The 23,622-nt window shown below is 46.9% G+C and overlaps 1 protein-coding gene across 4 annotated transcripts in view; it reads left to right on the top strand.

Annotated features, from left to right (window-relative positions):
* The window catches only part of LOC119046862 (rho GTPase-activating protein 22-like), an 86,341-nt gene that overhangs the window by 49,778 nt on the left and 12,941 nt on the right, over nt 1-23,622 (top strand). For 2 of the 4 annotated variants that reach the window (XM_053664051.1, XM_037142132.2), the window contains exon 2: nt 60-233. In XM_053664051.1, the coding sequence (XP_053520026.1) occupies nt 110-233 (124 nt within the window). In that variant the 5' untranslated portion in view covers nt 60-109. Of the gene's footprint in view, nt 1-59; nt 234-11,158; nt 11,274-23,622 lie in introns of those variants that run through there. The other 2 variants (XM_053664052.1, XM_037142143.2) reach the window with 2 other exon arrangements.

Below are 23,622 nucleotides of genomic sequence, written 5' to 3'. Positions count from 1 at the left end.
AGGCACCTTGTGTCTGCACAAGGGTTCCTGTAGTAAGCCTGTGTCTCCCTGTCTTGCAGATGCTGGGGTGCAGGAGAAGGTTCCGGCCAACCCTGAGGCACTCCTGCTCATGGCCAGTTCTCAACGTGACATGGAGGACTGGGTGCAGGCCATCCGCCGGGTCATCTGGGCCCCATTTGGTGGAGGTACTGCCCATAACCTGCATGTTCGCCCTCTAGAACCCTTGTGTCCAGGTAATCATGCCCCTCAGCCACACTGGGCCTACAGGACCCCTCTTGTTCAGGACTCCTTGGCTGTGTCCCGTGCTTCTTAAGGCAGGCAGGCACTGTTGTCCTCTTCTGCTGCAGGCCCTCAAGAGCTGTCCTTCAGGTGCACCAAGCAGACCTTGGCAGGGGAAATCAGGGCTCTTTTTCAAAGGCATGCCATCCTCCAACCACATAGTCCTGGGCCTTTTGCATACTTGGTGCTCAGCATCAGACCCCTGCCGGGTGCTTCAGGTGGATGAGTTCTGCACAAAGGCCAGAAGTGAGCACCCACAGGGTCATATCAGATGCCTAGGTACAGTATCCTTCCCTCTGTGGCCCCTGCTGCAGCTGCAGAAGTCCCTTGCACTGCCCACGAAATCTGCCCCCATCACTAATCAGAAACCAGTAGTTTTCATTTACTCACTTCCTCCTTTATTCATAACATTTATTGAATGCCTAAAATGTGCCAGGTTTTGTTCTAGACACCAGGAGTTCAGTGGTAAACAAAGTAGAAGTAGGCGATGCCTCCACCCTCCGTGCCTCTGCATTGTACTGTGGGAGACATTGAGTTAGGCAAGTAAACATGTCACATGATGTCCAGTAGTGAGAAACTGCGATGAGCAACCTAAATCTAAGTGGAAGGACAGAGGCAGTATTGCATTAGAGGTTGTAGTCCAGCCAAATTAATGGAGTCACCAGGAGAATGCAGGGGAAGAGCGGTTAGGCAAAGGGACCAGCAAGTGCATCAGCCCTGAGGTGGGACTGATTGAAGGGAACACAAGGAATCTTAGGAAGGCCAGTGGGTCTGAGGGAGAGAGGACAGGAGAGTGGAGGACCTGGCATGACAGAGGTCATGAAGGCCTGGGGACAGGGTGGAGATTTCAGGGAGGGCTCTGAGCAAGAGGCAGACATGACCTGACTTAGGTTTATAAAAAGAGCTCTGTGGCTGCCATGTGAAGGGTGGATCATAGACAAAAGTAAACATAACAGTCTGGGACAGTCATGGGACAAGGACCATAGGGCCATGGGCTGGTGTGGGAGTGGAGAAGACCGTGAAGAGTGGTCAGTTGTAAATGTGTTCTGAAGGTGGAGCTGCAGGTTTTTGCCGATGGTCTGGACATGGGGTACCAGAGAAAGGAAAGATGACTCCCAGCTAGGCAGTTGCTGTTTCTCTAGGTTGGTGTCTAAGAAGTAATCATGAAAAGAGCTTTTAGAAGGGGTCACCACTCCTGCTGGGCTGGGTCCACCAACTTCCTGCTCAGTGGGTAGACCAGGGGCCCTCAGGACACTGAGGTTCTGACCACAGGAGTCATGGAAGTCCTCTGTCTCCCCACACAGAGTTTAATTGACTCTGACTCCAGACAGAGGCAAAAGTTTACCTTTTGGGACTCACAGCATACCTCTAGATTGTGCAGGCCCCACGGGCTGAGCCCCTTCCTTCACTCCTTACCTCACCAGCTCTCCTTTCCCATTCATGGCTATACAGTTCCTGACCACCTTTCATGCAACCATGCGTCTCTTATGTAGAGTCAATATAACTTTGAAAGTCGGAGTTTCTTTTTTGGGCTTCATAAATGGCCTCACGCTGTTAGCCATAGCCTCCTGCCCCCTGCCGATCCCAGCAAATATGACCCCTAGCCCCAGTTGAACCACTTGGGAGTATTGAAGCTCACCCAGGGATTTTTGCATCCTCCATGGGCTTCCTTTGCTTCAAGGTGGTTGAAAGTGAAGCAACACAACAGAATAGAGCCCAGAAGTAGACTTCTATATAGCTGGACTTTGCTCTATGACACGTGACGCCTTTGAACATTGAAAAAAATGAGAACATAGCCATGATGTTGGGTTAGAGAAAGACTTTTTAAATGAATTAAAAGGATCATTAATCTTTGGGAAAAGATTGACAAATTATACTATATAGAACAGGGGTTTCAAACTCATTTTCACTGGGGACCACATCAGCCTCATGGTTGCTGTCAAAGAGCCGAATGTAATTTTAGGACTGTACAAATGTAACTACTCCTTAACAGTTAAGCGAGAGCTCAGTTCTGCCACCGGGTAGAAACAAGGTGCAGGACTGGATAAAATAAGGTGGCCCTCAGGCCTTGTGTTTTCCACCTGTGATATAGAATGAAGGGTATCTATTATTTAAAAAATAGATTGAAAAAATGAAAAGATAATCTACAGGTTGGAAGAAGGTACTTGCTACATATACAACCATCAAAAGACTCACTCCTCAAACTCTTGTAAACCAATAAGGTCAAGATAGACTAGCCAGTAGAAACATAGGCAAGAGACTTGAACGGCCGCATTGTGGCAGAGGAAATCCTTGTGACCAATGAACACAGGCAGTAACTCAGTAGTAATTAGGGAAAGGCAGATTAAAACACAACACGATCCTTCCACTCATCCACTTGCATGACTAAATGAAAAGGACTGCACATTCCAAACAGTGATGATAATAGCAGGCCACAGACACTTGCATATATTGTTAGGCAAGTAGTTGAAAGTATCTACAAAAGTCAGTGCGTGCCTATATTTCAGCAATTCTACTGCTAGACATGTTTCAAAAAGAAATATGTTCACAGGTATGCTGGGAGGCTCATACACATCACATGTTCACAGCAGCCTTATTTAAGATGGCCTGATGACAAATAAATTTTGTCACCAATTTTACAAGGATTTATTCTACAAGAATGAAAATGAATTAATTACAGCTTTACCCAACATGCCTGAATCCTAAAACATACTCTGGGACTTGGGAAGACTAATAATTTGCTTTATGATCCCATTTATATAAAGTTTATAAAGTTGAAATATAGGGTAGAAGTAAACTACATATATTATTTATGGGTAGGTCATTAGGAAGCAAAAACATAAAGAAAAGCAAAGAAATGAATACCATAGAAGTCAGGATGGTAGTCATAGTTACACAGATGTTCATTTTGCAATTATGTCTTTTTGTGCATATTTTACTATATAACAGAATTAAAAAAGAAACTACAAGTCCAAGAGTCTAAGTAATTATGCAAGGTGACATAGCTAGTCAAGGGACCAGAGCTGAGAAATGAGGGCTGATGTTCTGAGCCCAAACACTGTGCTTTGTTGCAACCCATGGAGGACTTAGTCACACTTGGTCTGCTTGCTGGCCCCTGCCCTAGCCTATCTCTTACCCTTTTCTCTCTCCCTTCCCTTCTCTCCCCTTCCCTTCTCTCTCTCTTTCTACCTCTAAAGCTCTAGCTATGTCTCTCTCTGTCTTACCTCTATCTCTGTCTATCCCTATCTCTATCTCACCCTCTTTCTCCTTCTCCCTCGCTCTCTGCCTCTCTCACTGCTTGCTTAGAATGAGGGCCCTTTGCAGAATCCCACATAGAACCCAGATTTTCACCTCTTCCAGCCCCCCTTCCACCAGTATTTATCAGACTTCTCAGGCTGTGTGCTGAAGAACTTCCAGGAATTAAAACAGGACCTGTCATCAGAAGTGCTCATCTCCTTTCTATAAGAAGGATAGAGGAAATGCAGAAATCCCAGGGTTAGTAATGGCAGACATGTGTGGGCAAGCATGGGCACTCACAGGTGGGCTCAACTGGCCTCTGGAGGTTTCCTGGCAAAGCTGTTATTAGCCTGGGTTCCCCTGAACAGGAAGCTTAGAGGATCAGTCCTTCTTTCGCTGTTTTGTAACGGAGCCCAAGACCCCTTTCAAGCATGTTTGTTCTGGCACAGAGCAGGCCAGCTCTGACAGACAGGAATGGGCAGCATGCCACCTGCAGTTAGAGAGCCTGAGTATCCCTACAGAGAAAGCTGGAGCAGGCCAGTGGGTCAGAGGAGCCTGTTACTACTGATGGCCTGCCTAGGGTGGTCCAGACTGTGGTACCCCTTGTCTGGGCATTCATTAATTCATTCCTTCATTCAGCCATTCAGTCATTCACTAAAGAATGTGTTCTAGGGGCTGGGGATACAGCAATGAGCAGAAAAGACAAGGTCGCTGCCCTCATGGAATTCAAGTTCTATTAGAAGAGACAGATAAACAAGTTAAGTAAGCCCATTATAGCTTAGATGGTGATGAGCTCAGTGACTAAAGATGAGGTAGAGAAGGCAAGCAGGAGTAATAGGAGAGGGGGGCAGAGGTTAGCGACATTTAAGTAAGAAGATGAAAGAGTGAATTAAACCTATACCTGGGCAGAGAGTTTTGGAGGCAGAGGCAGGAGTGTCCAGAAGGGCAACAAAGAGGCCACTGTGGCTGGAGCAACACCTGTGAAGGGGCAGAGAGCAGGAAATAGGTCACAGAAGTCAGTGGTAAATGAGCAGGGCCTTGTGATCATAGTGATGCCTCTGGTTTTTCCTGAGTGAGGTGCTGCCCTTGACAGGTTTCAAGCACAGGAGTGGCAGAGCCTGACTCAGGTCTAACAGAATGCCTGTGGCTACCATGCTGAGAAAAGATAAAAGAATGCAAGGATGAAACAGAGAGATCAGTTAGGAGCTTATTACATAATTATACAGGTAAGAGTGATGGTGGCTTGGCCCAGGATGGTATTGGTAATGAGAAGTAATTGAATTCTTGATGTATTCTGAAGGTACAGCCAGTCATATTTCATTGAGATGGAAGAAAGTCATAAGAGTATGAGAGTCAGTGAGGTAATTCCAAGATGTTTTGATCCAAGCAACTGGGAAGATGATTAGTTATTAACTGAGATGAGGAAGACCGCACATAGGAAGTATATTTGTTTGGTAGGAAGACTGAGGGTTTGCTTTGAGGCTTAGTCTGAGATACCTATGAGAAGCTCAAGTTTAGATATCAAGCAGGCAGTTAGACATTTAAGTCTAGAGATTAGGGCGAGAGGACTGGGTTGGAGAGGGAATGTGGGTGTCACTGATACATAGATGGAGTTTGAAGCCATGAGGCTGGATGAGACACTACCAAGCATATGGAGAACCAGAGTGGAGTTTTGAGCTGCTCCCCAGTAAGAAGTTGGGGAGCAGAGGATAAGCCAGCAGAAGGAGTTGGGAAGAGGCCCAGTGAGGGAGGGGAGCCAGGAAGTAGTAGGGTCCCTGAGAAGAGTGAAGAGAGTGTCTAAGGAAGAAGGAGCAGTGATTAGCTACGCCATGTGCTGCTGATACATCAGTCAGAAGAGAATGGACACTGAGCACCTAGAGATTGGTCACTTGAACAAGGGAGGTTTTGGTGGAAGCTGAGGATAAAGCTTGAAAATAGTGGGTATGAGAAAGGATAAGAGGTGGGGAATTGGAGTGTGAGCATATCCAGCTCTTTCTACAAGTTTGCTGTAAAGGGAAAGAGAGAAATGGGACAGTAGCTGGAGGAGGAAGTAAGGTAGAGGGTTTTGTTTTTATTTTTCCTTAGTTGGGAGATAAATAGCAATGCAAAGAGGATTGATGGAGTAGGAGAGTCAGAGAAGAATTGCTGGAGTACCAATATTGTGGATATAGGTGCAAAAAATGCTCCACACACTACTAACAAATTGAATCCAACAATATATGAAAGGATTGCTTCCGCCAAGATGGAGGCATAGGTGGATGTGCCGTGCCTTCTCACACAACCAAGTTTAGGGACAACTAAATATTAGCACCAGAGAACACAACCAGAACACGGAAAATTGAACTTTTCGGAAGTCCGTTAACAACAAATTCTTCAGCCCGACCGATAAGGGGCGAAACCGGCATCTCGTGAGGAGTTGCATGGGAGGGCTCCGGTAGGACGGACCCAGGCGCGGAGTCCAGACGCGCGAATCCAGACGCACGGGTTCCGGGCCCAGGATTGGACCTAGTGAGCGACCGAGCGACCCACCGGGTGAGCGACTGCTGAGGAGACGGTGGGGAGGCGGTGCTGCGTGTTGACTGCGGTTGCCTGTCTGCGGGCGAGCGGACGGGCGAGGGAGTGGGCGATTGGACCGGGGCCCGGCGGTCCCCCTGGCTTGCGGCAGTAGAGGGCGCCGCCATTTCCCCCGCTCTGACCACGCCCCCACATACAGCATCACAACCCAGCGACCTGGGAGTCCAAGGTGCCGCTTCTCACATTTAAAGGGCCAGAACAGACCAAAAATGTCGCAGGAAGACCTCAAAGCCCCAGAGATAAATCTAAGCGACGAAGAAATAGCAAAACTCTCAGACGCACAGTTTAAAACACTGGTCATCAGGATCCTAACAGATCTGGTTGACTATAGCCACAAATTAGAGAAACATATGAAGGCTAAACTAAGGGAAATTAATGGAATTCCACAGGAAACCCATAGAGATGAAAAGGAAACTGGAACTCAAATCAATGGAGTGGACCAGAAGAAAGCAAATAATGGCCAAACAGAGAAGAGTCAAGGAACAAGAATTCAAAGAAATGAGGAGAGACTTAGGAACCTCCAGGACATCTTTAAACGCTCCAATATCCGAATTATAGGGGTACCAGAAGGGGGAAAGACACAACCACCAGTGGAAAAATTATTTGAACAAATAATAAAAGAAAATTTCCCCAATCTGGCAAAGGAAATAGACTTCCAAGAAATCCAAGAGGCTCAGAGAGTACCAAAAAAGTTGGACTCAAGAAGAAACACACCAAGGCATATCATAATTACATTAGCCAAAATTAAAATGAAGGAGAGAATCCTAGAAGCAGCAAGAGCTAAGGGGACAATCACCTACAAAGGAGTCCCCATCAGACTGTCAGCAGATTTCTCGAAAGAGACCTTACAGGCAAGAAGGGGCTGGAAAGAAATATTCCAAGTCATGAAATCTAAAGACCTACAACCAAGATTGCTCTATCCAGCAAAACTTTCATTTAGAATGGAAGGACAGATAAGGTGCTTCTCAGATAAGATCAAATTCAAGGAGTTCATCATCACCAAGCCCTTATTATATGAAATGTTAAAGGGACTTATCTAAGAAAAAGAAGTTAAAGAAACATGAACAGTGAAAGAACAACAAGCTCACAGTTATTAACAACCACACCTAAAACGAAAGCAAACTAAAAGAACAGCTAGATCAGGAGTGGAAACATAGAAATGAAGATCTCAAGGAGGGTTAGCAACAGGGGAGTGGGAGGAGGAGATGGGGGAAGAAGGTACAGAAAATAAGTAGCATAGACAGTAGATAGAAAATAGATGGGGGGGGCAAGAATAGCATGGGAAATATAGAACCTAAAGGACTTGAGACACATGGACATAAACTAAAGGGGGGTAATGGTGGGGATGGGGGGGCAGGGTGGAGGGGAATGAAGGGGGGAATAGAACAACTGTAACAGCATAATCAATTTAAAAAATAAATTTAATTAAAAAATATATATATATATATGAAAGGATTATACACCATGGCCAAATGAGATTTCTCCCAGAAATGCAAGGATGATTTAACATTGGAAAAATCAATTAATATAATATGTCAATAGAATAAAGGACAAAATCCACACGATTGCCTCAATAGACCCAAAAAAGCAATTGATAAACTCCAGCACCCTTTCCTGGATAAGGACACTCAATGGTTTAGGGGTATAAAGGAACTTCCTCAACCTGCCAAAAAGCTGTGGCAGGACCCTGGTCAGCAGAGTCCACCTGTCGCCTGATGATGAGAAAAAATATTTATTGATATTTTTTTGATTTTTGATTATAATGGGAAAGTTAAAAGGGCATTTAAATTATTTTTTTGTTATCTGTTGAGGGTATTGTTTTATCATTTTAATAGGGTATTTATTTGAATTTTTTGGCTTTTTTGATGGTGATTGATTTTGTGGGGAGGAATGTTTTTATAATTGAGATAAGGAATGGTTATCATTACACAGGTTTTTTTGGTGGAGTCGTAGGTAGGACTCTTGTGGTTTGTTTTTTTTTTGTATAATTTTTAAATTTTAATTAAATTTTGTATTTTTATAATTAATATTTTTTAGTTTATATAGGCATGAGAGTAGTCTTGACAAGTTTTTAGGTTATTAAGTTTTGAATTTTGATGGGAAATTTATTATTTTGTAAAGTCTTTAATTTGTTAGTTTTTAAAATGTTTAATATTTAAGGTTTTTATTAGGAAAAGTAAGGTAATATTTTTTATAGTTTGTAAAAGTTGTATAAGATGTTTTATTTTATATTTTGATTTTTGGAGGAGTTGTAATATATGTAGATAGACTTTTTGTTTTTTAGATAAGTTAGAGTTTATTTTTGTTGTTAAAAGGTTTTTTTGTTGTTTTAGATTTTGTAGTTTGTATTAAATTTTAGTTAATTAGTTATTAGAGAGTATAGTGTGGTGGGTCAGAAATGTATTGTTGATGAAAATTGTCAAGGAGGGCTGTCTGGTATTTAGGGTACTCTAACTTTGTTTATGGGCTTTAGGGTTTTATTATGTGTCTAAGACTGTGAGGGGGTGGAGGGCTTTCTAAGACTGTGAGGGGGTGGAGGGCTTGAAGTGTCAGGTGACTAACTTTTATATTGTGTTTTTTGACTGAGTCGAGAGTTAAATTATTGTGATAAAAAAATTTTGTGAGGCTTTTGTAAGTCTTAGGGATTGACTTTAAACATTTTTGTAAGGTTTTATTTATGTAGAAACACTTTAGATTTCAAGTCAGAGGGAGGAATGTCTTTTCTTTTTGGCATCTTAGTAAGAAGTTGAGACACTTATAAACTTTGTTAATTAACTTTGAGGTTTTAAAGTAATTTTTGGAGTTTGGTTGAAACTGAAATATTTATTTATTTATTTTTGTTGTTGTTTATATGTAGGCAGAGGGAAAAGGCAGAATTAAAAGAGCTGTAAAAAGTAGTTTAAAGAAAGGATGTCTAGAGAGGAACTTGTAAAAAAAAAAAAAAACCTAATTGAAAGGAAAGTTCATTGTTTTCTTTCCCAAGCCTAAAACCTGATTGGGGATTGTGTCGTGGGGAGGGGCTTGTGAGTGTTTTTTACAGTGTGCCTCTCATTGCATGGACTTTTGCTTGCAGTTGGCAGGAAACCCAGTGTTCTTTCCTGGTCCACCTCCAACTCATCCTGTCACAGGTGACTTTGTTGCGGCAAGTGTCCTTATGGCTTTTAAATGCTCAGCTTGTGCCCGAGGGGTGTGGCGATTGCCAGAGAGAGAGAGCAAGGCTTCTGTTTACTAAAGAGAGTGCAGTCTCAAGAGAAGGCAACCTTGGAAAGATACCCCATTTCCCTAAAATACAACACACCCTGCGCCCTCCGAAAAGCACTCGGGGTCGTCGACCCTCCCCTGGGCTGTTGTGCGCCCTTCCACCCACGTTGGTGTGTTGACCACAACGGCTGATAGTCTTGGCTCACGGCCTTTGTGTCCCTGTTCGGGTGCCAGACTGGATGCTTTTTCTCTAAGAAGGGAATAAGACAAGGATTCTCTTACTTTTACCATTTCTATTCAGCATTGTATTGGAAGTCATAGTCAGAGCACTTAATCAATACATTGAAATAAAATGCTTCCACATAGGAAAGAGAAAAGTAAAAGTACTTATATTTGTAGGTAACATGGTCTTGTATATAGAAAAGTCTTAAGAAATCCACTAGAAAACTATAAAAATTCAGCAACATTGCACGCTTATGCGTATGCAAGTTTAGCATACACAAGCCAATTGTATCTCTATACAGTAGCAGCGAATGAACTGAAAATAAAAATAAAACTTCATTTACAGCCCTGGCCAGGTACCTCAATTGGCTAGAGCATCATCCTGACACGCCAAGGTTGTGGGTTTGATACCTGGTTAGGGTACATGCAGAAAGCAACCAATGAATGTGTACATAAGTGAAACAACAAATCCATGTATGTCTGTCTGTCTCTCTCACTCTCCCCTTCCCTCTCTCTATCAAAATCAATTTTAAAAAGTTAAAATAAGAGAAAAATTCATTCACTATAGCATCAAAAAGAATAAAATAGGAATACAATTAACAAGCAAAATGCAAAACTTAATACTATTAAAATGAGAGAACATTGTTGAAAGAAATTGAAGAAGACCTAAATAAATGGAAAGACATTCCATGTTCATGGATCAGAAGACTTGATATTGTGAAGAGGGCTGTCCTCCCCAGTGCCTCTCTGGACATCTCTGCCCAGCTCCAGGAGGCTTCATCAGGAAGCACCTCCCAGCCAGTTCTCTGAGAGAGAGGAAAGCAGGGAGTCACAGGGTACCCAGCACTGTCTGGCTTGCATGAGTGAGTCCTTGCCTGCAAGCTGTCAAAGGTGAATCCCATGTTCATAGGAAGTTGCTTAGTAAAGTTGGTCTCACTGATATGTGAGAGGAAGGTGAGCACCGTTTTCAGCACTAGGCTGCGGTCTGGGTATAATCTGGCTCTTCTCCTTGCTTCTTTGAGACCCTGGGCATACCACTTATCCTCTCTGTGCCCTTGATTGTGAAATTGGAATAAAAGTATTTTCTTTGCAGGATTGTCCTGAGAATTAAAAGAGAAAATGTGTGCAAAATACTCAGTTCTCTCTTAGTACTAAATAGCCCTCATCTATTCAGAAAGTACAGAGTACCTGCCATGTGCAAGCAAGGGATGTAGCAAGGAAGAAAAGAGATCAGAAAAAGCCTCTATCCTCTTCCTCAGGACAGACAATAGCAAGGAAAGTCCATTGTGTGGCATAGAGCAGTGGTTCTCACAAACTAGTTGGCCCCAGAATCACCCAGAGGAAAGGCTGTAAAAATGAACTACTAGCTCCACCCACAGTTTCCAACTCACTTGGGTGTGGCCCTTGAATTTGTATTTCCAAGTAGTACTGGTCTGAGCCCACATTTTGAGAACCATGTTTTAGGTGGTGAGTTCTACTGAAAGAAAAAAAAAATAGAGTTGTTTTAAACAGTGGTGAGGCAGGCTGAATGCTAGAGTGACATTGGAACAGTCTTAAAGAGGTGAGAGAAAGGGCCAGGGCAGTGCCACTGCAGGTGTGCCAGACCAAGACCACAGCTCAGGCAAGAGCAGCAAACATCTGATGTAGCCTTGAGTAGGCACCAAGGAAGGAGGGCAGGAGTAGGGAGGACCAGGACTAGATGGGAAGGGGCCTGATGGCTGAGGCTTCATGGGCCCCTCTAAGGACTTCAGCTTTTACTGGTAAGTGAAATGGAGAAGGGGACACTGGGGAGCTTTGAGCTGAATGACATAATCTCGTATGTAATTTAAAAGGACCACTCTAACCACTGAGCAGAGAGGGACAAGAGGAAGCCCAGAGACATGTATGTAGTAATCCATGCAGAGACAGCCGTAGTATCATGGGTAGTAATGGAAGTGATCAGATTCCAGATCTATGCTGAAAGCATGTGGGTGTGAGGGAAGGGGAACTCCAAGGGGTCTGGCTGAGCACCAGAAGGAGGCAGTTGTCATTAACCAAGAGGGGAAGGTTCAGCGTAGAGCAGGCTTGGAAGGTTGGGGCAAGACTATAGCTTCTTTGAACATGTTTGAGTTTGAGATGCCTATTAGTCACTGAACCAGTGGAGATGCTGAGTGAGCAGTTATATACAGGAGGCTGGGGCGGGGGGCGGTGTGCAATATTAGTGCTCAATAACTGGTAGCAGGGTAACTACCCCACCTACAGACTAGCAAACTGCTGAGCAAAACCCAGGATCTGTTTGTTGCAGCCTTATGGGCAGCAGCATGGAGTGACAGTCCTGGGGCAAGGAGCCTGATCTGGGGTTAGTGTCCCTGGCTAGAGGGGCCTCAGGGGTCAGGCAGAAGGCCTGCAATGGCCATCAGAGTCTAGCTGCCCAAAGGCCAGCTGTGTGGCTCATACAGGCCTCTGGAGACTTTCTTCTGACCTGCCAGAGCCGATCCTCCTGCCCAGCTGTTCCTCAGAAATCATGGGAGGTGGGGATGCAGAGGGGACAAATGCAGCTCCCAGAAGCCACAGGGCAGAACTCTTAACATGGAGAAAATCCCAGCCTCAGGACAACTTGGAGGTACAGGCAAAACCTCGTTAGTCCTGCTGGTTAGCAGTCATTATTTTCTGGAATGCTATCTTTAAGTGGAAGTCCTCAAGGCACAATCAGGTTCAGAAGGCAAGGTTGATGGCCCCAGCCTGGCACTGGCAGAGCCTGAGATCCCAGTGGACCTCATCTCCTCATTATTGCTTGCACCATATTCCAGCTCTTTTGGGAAATTCAAGAAGAGAGTCTTAACTTCCAATTCCTCTGAATGTTCACCCAGCAGGCCAGGGGGCATGAGCCTTTTCTCGCAGCCCTTCCTAAAGGGGAGAGAAAGGACTGTTGCTGATCTGGACTGGGCTTTGGGTCACTAAACCAGCAGAAAGAGCACTGAAGCTTGATTCTGGTGCCCTCAGACCTTTCTAATAGGCCCCGTGGGTCCACGTACCAGGTGGAAGAGGAGATACCATATAGGCCTTGGACCCCATCTCATATCAGCCTGGTCCCAGACTCTGAAGGCAGCTCTGGCCTCTTCTGGGTATAGGGGTTGGTTCACAATTGGTTTCCTGCACTGCTCCAGAAGCCTGTGAGCTTGGAGCCTCAAGGCAGGGGAAATAGCCCCCTGCCACAGACCCCACTGACAGGAGCTATTTACTAGGAGAACAGGCAGAGAAATAGCTGCCCTGTCTTGGGGGAGAACCTGGCAAGGCAGTGAGAGGGATTTACAGAGGTCTGCTCGTCAGAGCTTCCTGCGTAACTCAGGATGATAACTGTTCAACTGCCTTTTTAGTCACTGTGTCAGACCTTTCAATCCTCCTGCCCTCCTAGCAGCTATGATGGGAGTGGCCCGTCAGCTCGGCCTGCTTGGCTTCAGAGTGTGCTAAATAGAGCTCAGATCACAGTCCAGAAAAGAGCTCGTCCTGGTCCAGGACTCATGCTGAGTCCAATGTAGGGCACATGCCAGTGACGCTACACAGTGCCCTGGTGACACAGCCAAAAGGGGGGAAGTTGGGCAGAGGCAGCCACTTGCCAGAATAGCTAACGTTTACTCAGCATGTCCTCATGCCAGCCTCTGCATCTTGATTGACCCTCACAGCAGTCCAGTGAAACCAGTCCTGGTACAGCCCCTTTATGGGTGAGGACGCAGTAGCAGGGAGGCTCAGTTGACCTGTCCAGGTCACAGAGAAGTAGGCAGGAAGCTCACTTTCTAACGCAGGCCTGAAGGAGCTCAGAGCCTGGGTGCTAGAGGCCTGCTCTCGAGAGTAGGATACCAGGAGGCTTCCCAGGGCCCTGTGGCCAGTTCTCTGACCCTCAGCTTCCTCCAGGTGGCCATGGTTCTCCTGGGGAAAGAGGGAGGGATCTCATGCTGCCATGTAATGCTCTTGCTAGGGATTGTTGTATCAAAATCATATTGTAGAGGGGCAGAGAGGCCCAGAGAGGTTCAACAACTTGCTTAACAGCACACTGCAAGCTGGGAGGAGGGGCAGTCTGCCTCCAGCGTCAGCCTATTTGTGGATTCTCTGTTACCAGGCAGGCTTCAGAGCACCTGAGCCTCTGGATCTGAGCTGTCTTGATGGGGGGCTGGCGGGGGGCATCATGTGGAAGCAGTCCAGATGGAGGAAAGAGGCTGCCCCTGAGGTCGTGGGTCCAGGGTCTGCAGTATACACAGCTCAGAAACAAGGGCCATCCCGGCTGAAGAGGTGATTTGTCACCATGTGCTTGTGTGAAGGGACAGATCATCAGCTTCTCAGCAACCTGGCCCTAACCCAAGAAGACAATTCTATTACTGCCTCTGCACACCCACCCCCAGCAGGCCCCATGGCTAAACATCGCCCTCAAGGTCTATTGGGGGTAATTGACGGGTCCAGAGCCAGCTGTAGACTTTCATCATTGGAGGATCTAGGTGAGGGTGGAAGGGGTACCCTAGAGACCAGCAGGTCTAACTCAATGATCACACGGGTGGGAAAACTGAGGCAGGAGAGGAGAAAGCAACTCAGCACCACGGCCCCCTGAGAGTCCCACCTATCCCCAGAGTGGGTACCTCGACTGAGCCTGAGGACCCTTCTCTTTAATGGACAGAGTTGCTCAGACACAGTGGGTTCCTGGCCCGCGGGATCCCTAGGCTTTCTTGGCACACTTAGGGCAGGGCATTCCCGAGTCTGTGGCCCCCTAGCCCTGTGAACTCTCCCGTCGTTATGTTTACCTGAACTATGGGAAGGGACAGTACAGACCCCCTCACCTTTGCCCCCTTCCCCTCCAAACCCCACGCTAGTATCAGGGCTGGTGCACCAAGAAACTCAGTAATCAAGATAAGTAATTTATTGTTACAGTTTTAAAAATGCAAATTAGTGCCCCCAAACTCCATTGTGTAAGTTTCATTGCTACCCTAACAAATTGCCAGGGATTTATTCTCTCATCCATCTGGAGGTCAGAACTGAGTCTTAGGAGCCTAAAATCAAGGTGTCCACACGGCTGATTACTTACGAGGACTTCAGGGGAGAGGCTGTTTCTTGCCTCTTCCACCTCTAGAGGCTGCCCACATTCCTTGATGTGGCCTCATCACTTCTGTCCTGACACTGCCTCCTCTTCCACAGCTGACCCTTGAAACAACATGAGGGTTGACACCAACCTTCATGCAATCGAAAACCCACATATAACTTTTGACTTGGCAAAAACCGAACTGTTAATAGCCTACTGTTGACTGGAAGCCTTACCGATAACATAAACAGTTAACACATATTTTGTATGTTATAGGTATTACATACTGTATTCTTACAATAATCTAGAGAAAATGTTAAAGTCATAAGGAAGAGAAATTACATGTATAGTATTTATTTAAGAAATTGCATATAAGTGGACTCTCACAGTTCAAACCATGTTTAAGGGTCAACTGTATAGTCAGATTTCCCTCTGCCTTCCTTTCTGACGTCCATCAGGATAATCCAATGTAATCGCTCCACCCTTAATTTAATCACATCTACAAAGTCCCTTTTACCAGGTAAGGTAACTTAGTTACAGTTTCCAGGGAGTAGGATGTGGACATCTTTAGAGAGCCTTTACTCAGCCTGAGACATCCATGATAAACAAAATTTTGATATTTTATAAATGGATTTTTTGCATTCCTTTTTATTTTTTTAGATTTTATTTATTTATTTATTTTTAGAGGAAGGGGAGGTGAGGGAGAAAGAGGATGAGAAACATCATTGTGAGATGTGAGAGAGAAATGTGTCCCTTGACTGGAGACCGAACCTACAACCCAGGCTTGTGCCCTGAATTGAACCATCAATGTTTTGCTTTGAGGAATGAGGCCCAACTAACTGAGCCACACTGGTCAGGGCTAACTTGCATTCTAAAAAATATTACAGTAAAATGTTCACCTTGATTACCAAAGTTTTGGGCACCCACCTTAAATTGTGCAACTGTGGTCAGTGCCTCACTTGCCTTACCCTAGTTTAGGCCCTGTATAATAGTAAGAGCAAAAAGACTGACCCTGCCCTGCACAAGCTGCTTTCAGATGAGCCCCCCACCATTCTAGCCTCAGGGCTCCCTTAACCCCTTGCAGAGTTCTGCCCACCGGAAGGACATTTATCCTTTCTGTTTGTTGCTGCGGGGCCCTCAGCTTTGCTTCTCTTTTCCCCCAGCCCCTCACGCTGTGTGCCTGGGGCCGCGTACCCATCCCAGCCAGCCCTCATAGTCTATGCAGTAAGGAATTGTGGGCTTTTTACAGAACGCTGCCTTTGTGAGGTCATAGGTTTTGCAGAAAGATCATTTAGATTTAAATTGAAGATCTGTCACTATCTGTGTGACCCCAGGAAAATGACACCTTTGTCAGCTTCAGCTGTGTCGTCTGGAAAAAAATGGGACAATAATTAGCTTCTCTGGACTGCACTGGGTACCGTATATTAAGTCCTAAGCACCGCCCCTGCATTCAGTCCCTGGCGCTCTTGGGCGCTGGCCCTGAGGCCTGGAGCTCTTAGCTCCAGCTCTTCCCACATTTAGATCTAGGTTCATAACTCTTTTGGCAAGGTGAGGCAGACCTAGTACCTGATCTTCCTGAGCCTCCATTGCTCCACCTTGAACCCCTACCTCCCAGTTTGCAGGGAATGGGAGCTCCTAACGCCAGTCCTTGGTCAGGACAATGGGACCTATCATGGGATTTACTAGTTTTTCTGGGGTGCAAAATAACATGGGGTATTAGGAAAAAGGGGGAGCAGATGATCGAAATAGCAGATCTTCCACGGGTTTCAACTTCAGGCTTGACATTTCAGGCATTCGCAAATGCCGGGCTCTTCCTCCCTCCCCTCCAGGGTCTGGGCCCGCTGAGGGTGTGCGGGCGGGCGGCGGGCAAGCCGCTACCTGCGCGCGTGCCAGGCATTCCTGCCGCCGCCGAACCGCCGCGCCCGGGTCGCCATGGGCCTGATGCCGGCCGCGCGGGCCTTCTCCTGCTGCCGCTCCTGCCGGCGGCCGTGCTGTCGCCTGCCACCCTGCTGCGCGCCCGCCGCCCCAGGTAGGGCGGGACAGGATGCGGGCGTTCAGGACCGGGAACGCACTCGAACCCGAGACTGGCCAGGCGGGCGAGAGGAGCGCTACGCAAGCGCAGCTGGGAGCTGGGGGAGTGCGGTGGTGCCAGCGCGGGACCCTGAGTCGCCCTGGGGGAGCAGGACACACTCGTGACCCAGGGCAGAGGCTGAGGCCGGGCGCCTGCTACCCGAGTGGGCGTCCCGCGTGCAGAGATGAGGAAACAGCGCGAGGGCTTGCAGAGGACGCGCCTCCCCCGACCACTACAAGGGACTGAGACCAAGTGGGAAGCGTGCCCAGGGCTTCATATTCCAATCCCCGGGCTCGCCCGCTTTTGCCTCCCTGGGTCTTAGAGAGGGGCTGGCTCTGGGGAGAACCCCCGCCCACCCCCCCACCCCACCCGCCGCCCATGATGTTTGCTTCTCGCTTTTTTCTGTCTCCTGCGCTGACTTTTACCCCGTTGCTTGGCGAGGCCTGGGTGGGCAGGAAGAGCCGGGGAAAGGATTTTCTGCACGAAGAATTTTTACAGCATATAGGCACAACTGCTGGAGTAATGGAAGGATGGGTTTACAAACGGTGGGTGGGTGCAGGGAATGCGGCGCCTGCCCTGGGGAGTGGAGAAGAAAGCAAGGAGGGATGACCCAAAGTTTGTGGATCTCTGGAGAGAATGTGAGAATTCTTTTCCTCCTCGCTTCTCTTCTGTGACTGTGCCTCTAGGCCTTAGGTATCTGCTCAGGGATCAGTTCCAACAGGGAATCCCAGCTGTCTCCCTTTCCTGGGTGTGGGACTGGGGACAAGCAGAGCCCAGCCCTTCCCTTCCCCCAGGCCTCTAGGTCAAAAGAAGGCCATGTTTACCAAGTACCTGCTTCAGGGTGCCTGGTGTAGTAGGCACCTCCATGGCTGCTCACAGCCCCACAAAGTGCCGGTGGCCGAGACTCAGAGAGGTTGAGGTCGCGCGTGGGATTCCAGGCTTTGTCAGAGGGCAGCTGGCACGAGAGGAAGCCCAGCCCAGCTCTGAGTCCTTCAGCAGGTTCATCCAGAGGAAAGACATCCTCGGCCAGTTTTCTCTCCCTGGCAGAGCCAGTGCTTTGTGAAGAGCGTGGGCTGGGACCTCGAGGAACCTGCATGCTGGCTGGGTTTCCAGGGATCTGACAGATCTACTGGAACTGATTCTTGGCAATACTATCTTTCCAAAATGTGCCAAGAGGGCTGAAAGAATTCAGTGCAGCTGTTCCAGGCTTTACCAGGTCCTGCCAAAGAGACTCTGGCAAGAGAATGACAGGCAAGGCCTCTGGACAAGGGAGGCTACACCCTGTTCTCTCAGTGCAGGGCCCTCCAGTGGGAGTCTGTAGTTAGGAAGGAATCCTGGAAGGCTGAGTTGAAATGAGGCTTTCCCGGGGGGCTCTCCAAGGCATCTCCCCTCCAAGGGTGGCAAGTGGGGCAGTGTGTATGGGAAGCCTGCACAAGCTCTCGTGAAAGGTTCCACATGGCTGTGCTGGGAATGTAGACTCAATCCCAAGGTCTGGTGGTGGCAGGTGACTGCCTCGGGAAGCTCTGAGAAGTTTCTACGGCCTACTACTAAGGGTCCTGGCCTCTGCCCAGCCCCAGAGTGACCTAGGCTGCACCTGAGCACCCAGAGGCACTGTTCCCTCTTACTCAGGGCTCAATACCCTGTGCTTAGCAGTGGGACATGTGGGTGTAAGATGTTCTTCTTTAGCTAGTATGATAGTTGAAATATTTTTAAATAGGTTATTTAAAATCAAGAGAGTTTATATAAAAATCAATATTCCCAGTCTCTTTGGAAAATGCACAGATCTGGTGGCACCAGGCCTAATTCCCAAATGGCAGCACCAGAGGAGTTCAGTGGCCTCTGTCCCCTTTGGTCCATGAACTTGCTCCTTCTCCACAGTCCCCACCACACCCAGCCCATACCTCCCTCACTCACATGACTTTGCCAGGCATTCACCTGCTTTGACCTGCAGGGAACAGATGTCCCCCCAGGGCACTGGGATCAGGACCTTCAGTGAACAGTCAGGGGACATCCAGGGGGAAGCCCTTGAGCAGAGGGCCTCCCGGAGCAGAGGGAGCTCCCCTGGCACTGCGCCCTAGTGCCTGCCTCCTGCTCAGCCACAAGTCCTTTCACCTCGGCTTTCCCACCAACTAAATGTCCTATACATCTGCTCTCCTGCTACCTGGCCTGCACACAGTACGCAGGCTCCTCTACCTGGAAGCCTTTTTCTGCCTCAGTCTGTGCGCATTTCTTATTAGCCCTTGGGAGGAGCTCAGCAGTCCCTCCAATGTGAGCTGTCCTAGACGCTGCCTTCAGCACAACCATAGTGATCTTACCCTCCTGGCTGCCATCACAGCTGATGTGAAGACACTCACCCCTGCTTTGTTCCTCACCAGGGGCCACCTCCCTCTCCCCAGTTGGACCCAATGCTCAGGGTGGAGCAGAGGTCATATGAACACACAGCCCCTATCCCACCATTGTGCTCAGCCTCACTCCCTCAGCTCACAGGTGACGGAGGCCACAGTCACAGGAAAGAGACACTGAGAAAAACAATTCTAGAACTCTGTAGAGAGCCACAGACCTTGGGTAATTCCATCCAGCCTCTGCTTGATGCCAAACCATTCCTGAGCTCCTGTCTCCAGTCCCCAAGACATCTGTTGTCTTTCTGCCCATCCCTTCCTCCACACTTTCATTCTCTCACACTTGGGCCCCAGCCCTGTCTAGGTACGAGAGAGCCTCAGTGCTGCCCAGAGGGCTAGAAACATGTAAATCCCACCGGGGCCTCCTCTGTTGGAAACCCTTTGCTGCCTCCCTGCTCCTCCTACTTACCCCCAAGGAAAAAGCCAAAATTTGGCTGACAGACCAGGCCCTGTCCCTGCCCCTCCCCCACCAGCCTCTGGGTACAAAGCCTGGACCAGACAGAGAGCAGCTGCTTCAGAGCCAGCCCCACGGTTAATGTGTACCTGAGTCTTTGAAGGCCCCTCCTAACCTCAGCGACCAGCAATGCCTTCTCCAAGAAGCCCCTTAAAAACATAGGGCTGTGAGAGCCAGGAAAGGGAGGCCACGGGGGCCCTCAGTTGGAAGCGGGGAATTGGCCTGCAATCTGAGGCCTAAAGGCAAACATGGGTGCGGCCTGACGAGGCCCCAGGGGTTGCAGAGTGGGCATGAGGGAGGATGCTCAGAGAGACTGGAAGAACAACAGCACCCTGCCCTGGCAAAGACCAGGGGTCTGATAAGCATTGACCCTACTTGTCCCTCGGGGAATCTGGGAAATAGGAGCCTCCCCCAGAGGCCCTCCAAGTGCTGAGCCTGGCTGGATGACTGGTCTGGGGATAGGGGATGGGACACAGGCAGAAGATAGGACAAAGGCCGTAAAGACAAAGATTTCATCTGCGTTGGTCTAGGTGCAATCCTGGCTAAGTCCTCGAGGAGCAGAGTGTCCCCTTTTCTGGGCCTCAGTTTGTCCATCTACAAAATAGGATGATCACACCTGTTTTTATTAATAATAATAGACCCCAAGTTACTCAGCAATATGAGAATTAAATATATCGATATATGTAAAATGTTTAGAATAGCACCTGGTCCCACAAGTGCCATGTGTTAGCTATTTCAGCACTTTCCTCATACACACACACATGCACACACATGATGCCCCCACATGCATGTATGAACACACATAGCCCAAGTACACACTGATTTCTTCCTAAAGCTTCGGTGGCATTATTAGGTGCATTCCACATGAGCATGGTTTCTAGAAGGGTATGTTTCTATCTCCCGGGGTTCTGTGTGCTTTGTCTTTGGGTCCTGCCGGGTGAGGAGGGACATTTACTGAGCCCTGTTCTATTCCAGGCACTGTATGGGTCTTGGGAAGCTACCTGCCTGGGGTTTGTCCCTTAGGGACCACATGCTTCTGGAATACTCCTAAATCTGCCCTGCAGGGGAGTTCTCCGCATCTTAGATCTGGAAGCTGTTGGGCACTCCAGGGTCCTCTTAGAGCTTGGGGCTGGGAGAAGGCTGTTTTTCCTGTTACTCTAACTGTGGGGTAGAAAGCTTTATGGGTCTCAGCTCCTTCTACTCTTTGCCTTGGCTGTCAGGGACCTCTTAACCCAGTTGTATATATAGTTCTCACAGGTTTTCTCTGTCAGAAATTCCTCTTTTGCTCTATCTTGCTATCCCTCATTTGCTTTTTTGTCCTGTATTAAATGTTTTGGATCTTTTACTACCTGATTTTTTTTGCAAATGTTATTAAAATATAGCATACATGAAAGTACAACAATTACAAGCATATAGTTTAATGATTTTTCTCAAAGTGCACACAACAAGGGAAGCAGTGTGAACCACCAGCACCCAGAGTCTGTCCGGCCCCGTCCAGTCCCTGACCCACTGCGAGCTAGCCATGTTCTGACCTAGTTCTGAATTTTACATAAATAGGGTAGTGAAGTTTTGTTCTGGGTCTGGCTTTTGCATTTTTTAACGTATTGTTTTAAATTTTTATTTATTGATTCTAGAGATGTGGGAGAGAGGTGTCAAGCTTTTTTTTTAAAAATTCTTTTCCCCGCGTCCTCACTGGAGGATATGTATATCGATTTTAGAGAGAGAGGAAGGGAAAGACTAAAAGAGAGAGAAACATTGATCAGTTGACTCCCGATGTGGCCTGACTGGGAATCAAACCCACATCCTTTTGGTGTACAGGGCAGCACTCCAACGAACTGAGCCACTCGGCCAAGGAGATGTGTTTGGTTGTTCATAAATTTTAAAAGTTTTTGCTATGTAGAGCTAATGTCAAATTTACCATCGTAACCAATTTTAAGTGTACAACTCAGCAGAATTAAATATATTCATAATGTGCAACCATCATCTCCAGAATTCTTTTCATCTTGTAAAACTGAAACCATATCCCCAATAAATAATAACTCCCAATCTCCCATCCTCCAGCCCCTGGCAGCCACCCTTCTACTTTTCGATTATTCTAGTACCTCTTATAAGTGGAATCATGCAGTATTTGTCATTTTGTGACTGACTTATTTCATGTAGTATAATGTTCTCAAGGATCATTCATGTTGTAGCATGTGCCAGAATTTTGTTTCTTTATAAGGTCGAATAATATCCCATTGTAAGTACATACCACATTTTGTTTATCCATTCATCTGTTGATGGACACTTGGATTGCTTCCACCTTTGGGCTATTTTGAATGATACTACTGTGAACACAGTTGTATAAATTTATGTTCAAGTCTTATGTCAGTTATTTTGGGTATATGTGTATACCTAGAAGTGGAATTGCTGGGTCATACAGTAATTCTGTTTTAAATTTTTTGAGGAAACTCCATATTGTTTTGCACAATAGCTGTACCATTTTATGTTCTCACTAACAGTGCACAAGGGTTCCAGTTTCTCCACATCCTTGCTAACATTTATTATTTTGTTTTCATTTTTATGTTTTGAACAGTTCATTTTTTAATTTTAATTTCTTTAAAAGTTTTTTTTTAGTGTGGAGAGTAAAATCTTTTTTTTCTTTTTTTTATTGATTATGCTGTTACAGTTGTTCTATTCCCCCCTTCATTCCCCTCCACCCTACCCCCCCGTCCCCACCCCTTTAGTTTATGACCATGTGTCTCAAGTCCTTTAGATTCTATATTTCCCATGCTATTCTTGCCCCCCCTTCTATTTTATATCTACTGTCTATGCTACTTATTCTCTGTACCTTCTCCCCCCTTCTCCTCCTCCCACTCCCCTGTTGCTAACCCTCCTTGAGATCTTCATTTCTATGTTTCCACTCCTGATCTAGCTGTCCTTTTAGTTTGCTTTTGTTTTAGGTGTGGTTGTTAATAACTGTGAGTTTGTTGTCCTTTCACTGTTCATGTTTCTTTAACTTCTTTTTCTTAGATAAGTCCCTTTAACATTTCATGTAATAAGGGCTTGGTGATGATGAACTCCTTGAATTTGGTCTTATCTGAGAAGCACTTTATCTGTCCTTCCATTCTAAATGAAAGTTTTGCTGGATAGAGCAATCTTGGTTGTAGGTCTTTGGATTTCATGACTTGGAATTCTGCTTTCCAGCCCCTTCTTGCCTGTAAGGTCTCTTGAGAAATCCGCTGACAGTCTGATGGGAACTCCTTTGTAGGTGACTGTCCCCTTAGCTCTTGCTGCTTCTAGGATTCTCTCCCTCATTTTAATCTTGGCTAATGTAATTATGATGTGCCTTGGTGTGTTCCTTCTTGGGTCCAACTTCTTTGGTACTCTCTGAGCTTCCTGGATTTCCTGGAAGTCTATTTCCTTTGCCAGATTGGGGAAATTCTCCTTTATTATTTGTTCAAATAAGTTTTCCACTGGTGGCTGTTCCTTTCCCCCTTCTGGTACCCCTATAATTCGGATGTTGGAGCGTTTAAAGATGTCCTGGAGGTTCCTAAGACTCTCCTCATTTCTTTGAATTCTTGCTTCTTGACTCTTTTCTGTTTGGCCATTATTTGCTTTCTTCTGGTCCACTCCATTGATTTGAGTCCCAGTTTTCTTTTCATTGCTATTGGTTTCCTGTGCAATTCCATTCATTTCAATTAGTTTCGCCTTCATATGTTTGTCTAATCTGTGGCTATAATCAACCAGTTCTGTGAGGATCCTGATCACCAGTGTTTTAAACTGTGCATCTGAGAGTTTTGCTATTTCTTCATCGCTTAGATTTATAGGCTCTGGGGCTTTGAGATCTTCTTGAGCCATTTTTGGTCTGTTCATGCCCTTTAAGTGTGAGGAGTGGCGCCTTGGACTCCCAGGTCGCTGGGTTGTGATGCTGTATGTGGGGTCGTGGTCAGAGCGGGGAAATGGCGACCCCCTCTGCTGTTTCGCGCCGCTCTGTGAGGAGCAGAGCCTTAGGTGGTTCACCAGGGCCGGGCCACTCAGAGTCGCTGGGTTATGACGCTGTATGTGGAGGTGGGGTCAGAGCAGGCAAATGGCGGCGCCCTCCCTGCCGCTTGCTGTGTGGACCCGCTGGGTCCTGGTCCAATCGCCCACTCCCTCGCTT

The sequence above is a fragment of the Artibeus jamaicensis genome, unplaced genomic scaffold (assembly GCF_021234435.1).
Source record: "Artibeus jamaicensis isolate MK-2021 breed Jamaican fruit bat unplaced genomic scaffold, CSHL_Jam_final contig_332, whole genome shotgun sequence".
In the NCBI taxonomy this organism is placed as follows: Eukaryota; Metazoa; Chordata; class Mammalia; order Chiroptera; family Phyllostomidae; genus Artibeus; species Artibeus jamaicensis.
The sequence above is the reverse complement of the archived record's forward strand: the minus strand, read 5'-3'. Positions and strand labels throughout refer to the sequence as shown.